At 43.7% G+C, this 5,000-nt stretch overlaps 1 protein-coding gene across 20 annotated transcripts in view; it reads right to left on the reverse strand.

Annotated features, from left to right (window-relative positions):
* The window catches only part of LOC110525107 (myocyte-specific enhancer factor 2C), a 111,500-nt gene that overhangs the window by 14,812 nt on the left and 91,688 nt on the right, over positions 1-5,000 (reverse strand). The window contains exon 5 of one of the 20 annotated variants that reach the window (XM_090237060.1): positions 4,831-4,962. The exons of the other annotated variants lie outside the window; for them this stretch is intronic. Within the exon in view, the coding sequence (XP_090093186.1) occupies positions 4,831-4,962 (132 nt within the window). The remainder of the gene's footprint in view (positions 1-4,830; positions 4,963-5,000) is intronic. 20 annotated transcript variants of the gene reach the window in all.

Consider the following 5,000-nt stretch of genomic DNA (forward strand, 5'->3'; position numbering starts at 1 on the left):
GAGAGAGAGAGTGGCAGAGAGAGAGAAAGAGAGAGTGGCAGAGAGAAAGAAAGAGAGAGAGAGAGAGAAAGAGAGAGAGAGAGAGAGAGAAAGGCAGAGAGAGAGAAAGAGAAAGACAGAGAGAGAGAAAAAACAATAAAACACAACAACAGAATACACAGTAGCAGAGGTAACAATTAAAGATCAGTGGAAGAGAGAGAACAATCCTAATGTTGAATGGAGGTATAGACAAAGAAATCACTTAGCAGAAAGATAATCATATGGCTGAGAAATATCCCAACTAGAATGAAACAGTGAGTGAGAGAGAGAGAGAGAGAGAGAAAGAAAGAGAGAGAGAGAGAGAGAGAGAGAGAGAAAGAAAGAGAGAGAGAGATAGAAAGTTAGAGAGAGAGAAAGAGAAAGTTAGAGAGAGAGAAAGAGAAAGTTAGAGAGAGAGAAAGCAATAGAAAAAGAGAGAAAAAGAAGAGGTCAAAGCCCAGATAAAATCACACAACTCAAAACAACTATTACAGATCAACCAGTATTTAGAAAAAAGCTGTATGTGTAATGTGGACAGTCTCTTCCCACAGTGGCATCTCTAAAGGGTCAACCACCATTTACAGTGCCGTGCGAAAGTATTCGGCCCCCTTGAACTTTGCAACCTTTTGCCACATTTCAGGCTTCAAACATAAAGATATAAAACTGTATTTTTTTGTGAAGAATCAACAACAAGTGGGACACAATCATGAAGTAGAACGACATTTATTGGATATTTCTAACTTTTTTAACAAATCAAAAACTGAAAAATTTGGCGTGCAAAATTATTCAGCCCCCTTAAGTTAATACTTTGTAGCGCCACCTTTTGCTGCGATTACAGCTGTAAGTCGCGTGGGGTATGTCTCTATCAGTTTTGCACATCGAGAGACTGAAATTTTATCCCATTCCTCCTTGCAAAACAGCTCGAGCTCAGTGAGGATGGATGGAGAGCATTTGTGAACAGCAGTTTTCAGGTCTTTCCACAGATTCTCGATTGGATTCAGGTCTGGACTTTGACTTGGCCATTCTAACACCTGGATATGTTTATTTTTGAACCATTCCATTGTAGATTTTGCTTTATGTTTTGGATCATTGTCTTGTTGGAAGACAAATCTCCGTCCCAGTCTCAGGTCTTTTGCAGACTCCATCAGGTTCTTCTTCCAGAATGGTCCTGTATTTGGCTCCATCCATCTTCCCATCAATTTTAACAATCTTCCCTGTCCCTGCTGAAGAAAAGCAGGCCCAAACCATGATGCTGCCACCACCATATTTGACAGTGGGGATGGTGTGTTCAGCTGTGTTGCTTTGACGCCAAACATAACGTTTTGCATTGTTGCCAAAAAGTTCAATTTTGGTTTCATCTGACCAGAGCACCTTCTTCCACATGTTTGGTGTGTCTCCCAGGTGGCTTGTGGCAAACTTTAAACAACACTTTTTATGGATATCTTTAAGAAATGGCTTTCTTCTTGCCACTCTTTCATAAAGGCCAGATTTGTGCAATATACGACTGACTGTTGTCCTATGGACAGAGTCTCCCACCTCAGCTGTAGATCTCTGCAGTTCATCCAGAGTGATCATGGGCCTCTTGGCTGCATCTCTGATCAGTCTTCTCCTTGTATGAGCTGAAAGTTTAGAGGGACGGCCAGGTCTTGGTAGATTTGAGGTGGTCTGATACTCCTTCCATTTCAATATTATCGCTTGCACAGTGCTCCTTGGGATGTTTAAAGCTTGGGAAATCTTTTTGTATCCAAATCCGGCTTTAAACTTCTTCACAACAGTATCTCGGACCTGCCTGGTGTGTTCCTTGTTCTTCATGATGCTATTTGCACTTTTAATGGACCTCTGAGACTATCACAGTGCAGGTGCATTTATACGGAGACTTGATTACACACAGGTGGATTGTATTTATCATCATTAGTCATTTAGGTCAACATTGGATCATTCAGAGATCCTCACTGAACTTCTGGAGAGAGTTTGCTGCACTGAAAGTAAAGGGGCTGAATAATTTTGCACGCCCAATTTTTCAGTTTTTGATTTGTTAAAAAAGTTTGAAATATCCAATAAATGTCGTTCCACTTCATGATTGTGTCCCACTTGTTGTTGATTCTTCACAAAAAAATACAGTTTTATATCTTTATGTTTGAAGCCTGAAATGTGGCAAAAGGTCGCAAAGTTCAAGGGGGCCGAATACTTTCGCAAGGCACTGTATAATGTGATTATACTTGTCTATCTTTGTCCTCATCTGTGACTCTGTGGCTGTTTCAGCCTTTGATTAACAGGGTGACATCCTAACTTAGCCCACTTTCAGGCAAAATAACAAAGCAATCTCACAAAACATAACAACAACTTTTCACTGTGTGGTCACATCATTGTCATTCCCATAAACAGAACACTTAGGGAAGCAGATAGGGAAGAAAGGGATTCTGGGATACCACACACAGCCATGATTAGGCAGATAGCATCCACAACAAATATACATGTTCTGAGTGAGCTTCATGTTGTTGAGCAAGATGTGGGAATTCTATATATCATTTTTGTAAATGTAGTATTAAATATATTATAAAACACCATTATAAGGTTTTTCCTATAGGTACAGTACGTGTTTGTCATGTTGAGTTTAGTTGAAGTGTTTTTTAAGTGTCAGGTAAGACTAGCAGCATGGTGGAGGAGGTTGGTTGCTAGCTAGGCCGCTGGGCCCCAAGCCAATGATTTGTCATGTTTATCGTGTCACCACCAGAAGGCTTAACCTTGGGAGTGTCCTGGAAGTGGTCGCTCCTGGATGTTAGCTTAAGGAAGCAGAAAATAGAGTCCGAATTGTACCCATGTGTCCCAGGGCCAAGGAAGAACTCATCAGTGAAAACATCAGCTGGGAGAAATCAGACATGAGCTCACCTTCTTCTAGTTTCTCTCTTTTCTAACTTTGAACTTTTAGCTATGCAAATCTCATTGTTTTTGGTACAAAAGGTTGGACATTTTCATTGCTGTTTGTCCCTCTGTCACTTCCTTTAGCTTTTGCTGAATCCCTATGCAGGTGCGTGTTAGCCAGCAGTCATGGTTGTCTGGTTGCTTTTGTTAGTAGCTCAAAGCGAGCATCTCCTGTTCCATTTACTGGTGAAATATTTTCCTGATATCAGCCATGTTAGAAACTTGGATCCACTCCTCCAGCTCCTTGGCTATGTGGTTGAGTAAGCTTGGAGGACAGTGTTTGTGTGTGTGTGTGTGTGTGTGTGTGTATGTGTGTGTGTGCGTGTGTGTGAGTGTGTGTGTGTGTGTGTGTGTGTGTGTGTGTGTGTGTGTGTGTGTGTGTGTGTGTGTGTGTGTATGTGTGTGTGTGTGTGAGTGTGTGTGTGTGTGTGTGTGTGTATGTGTGTGTGTGTGTGTGTGTGAGTGTGTGTGTGTGTGTGTGTGTGTGTGTGTGTGTATGTGTGTGTGTGTGTGTGTGAGTGTGTGTGTGTGTATGTGTGTGTGTGTATGTGTGTGTGTGCGGTGCTCCCTCTCTTTAAACTGTCATTTGAGTGGTGCCATCCTTCCTGTTTGCCCTCCTCCTCCTCCTCCTCCTCCTCCTCCAGAGGCCTTGTTCATGGCAGACGTCATAACCACACACTGAACTACCACTTGTTGTGTGCAGAGTCACCCTCACCGCCAGCACTCCCCCGCCCAATCCCCAACCCCAACCCCAACCCAGCCTGGCACACCAACACCCCCCACCCCAGCCTCTAACCACGATCCCCCTCCACCCCCTCTACTGTACTCTACTGTGCTCCCCTTTCAATGATCTACCATGGAATTATCTCTTTCTCCATGGCTATAATACTAACCATTCCAATATGGGCTTTTGTAAGGAGCGCGGAGCACACTCGGCTTCCATTGAGAGTGGCACTCATTATGTGGTTGTTTAGGACGGACCGACTCTGTGCAGTTGAAGTCTTGCGGTTGACACTGATCCATCTCTACAGTAATGACTAAGTGGTCCTTGAATGACAGAGGTAACACATTGCTTCTGATTAGATGTGATTTTCATCATCTTCATTATTACAGTGGGGCAGGCCGAGTAGAGCAGGGAGGGCATCGATTTAATGTTTTATCATCATTTATGTAATGAGGGCAACATTAGGGTGTGAATGTGTGTGTATGTGTGTGTCAGTGGAGGCTGCTGAGTGGAGGACAGTTCATAGTAACGGCCGGAACAAGCAAATGGAATACCATTCCACCATTCCACTCCACCCATTACCAAGAGCCAGTCCTCTCCAATTAAGGTGCCACCAACCTCCTGTGATGTGTGTGTACATGTGTGTGTGTATGCGTGTGTGCCTGTGTGTTCGAGCCTTAGCATCTGTCCCTCTGTTGTTTCGGGTGACTGAGCTGTGTGCGTGGGCACAGGAGAAGGGGAAGCGCATGCAGACCACACCTCCCCTGAGAGCTAGGCAAGGGATCATGGGTAACGGGTTAGAGGTGTGATGTCACAGAGGGAGCCGGAGGTTAAATAGTGTGAGGGGCGAAGCACGCACTATACTTGAACTCAATCACTAAGGTAATTCCACTTAGATAGGTTAGCTCCTATGAATACACCGGTAAGTAACATCTTCCTATCACTCAAATATGTACAAAAGCACAGACTTTCCCCTGACTGCTCTGCACTAATACTATGGCTGAACATGCTGGACATGACTAAAACGTCTCATCTTGTGTGTTTTCTTCAGATCTCCAGTGCAGTGCCATACAATGCTGGTTACTAGACAGGTTATTTTGGATGCTAGTTACTCAGCGTCTGTTAGAGCCAACTGAGACTGTACACTGTGCAAGTCCAGTACTTACATGTATCTTATGAGTTTTAATCATATGATCATACTCCTGGTTTATCTGTTTGTATTTCTCCTCAGTGCGCGGGGTGAGAGCAGACTCGAGCTCCGGGCTCTCACCACCTTTGTTCTCTTTCTTGTTTAGCGTCTGCTGGGGTCCCACCAAAAACCCCACCGAAAGGACAA

Source organism: Oncorhynchus mykiss, chromosome 6, assembly GCF_057628025.1.
Source record: "Oncorhynchus mykiss isolate SJ-2025 chromosome 6, ASM5762802v1, whole genome shotgun sequence".
NCBI classification, from domain to species: domain Eukaryota; kingdom Metazoa; phylum Chordata; class Actinopteri; order Salmoniformes; family Salmonidae; genus Oncorhynchus; species Oncorhynchus mykiss.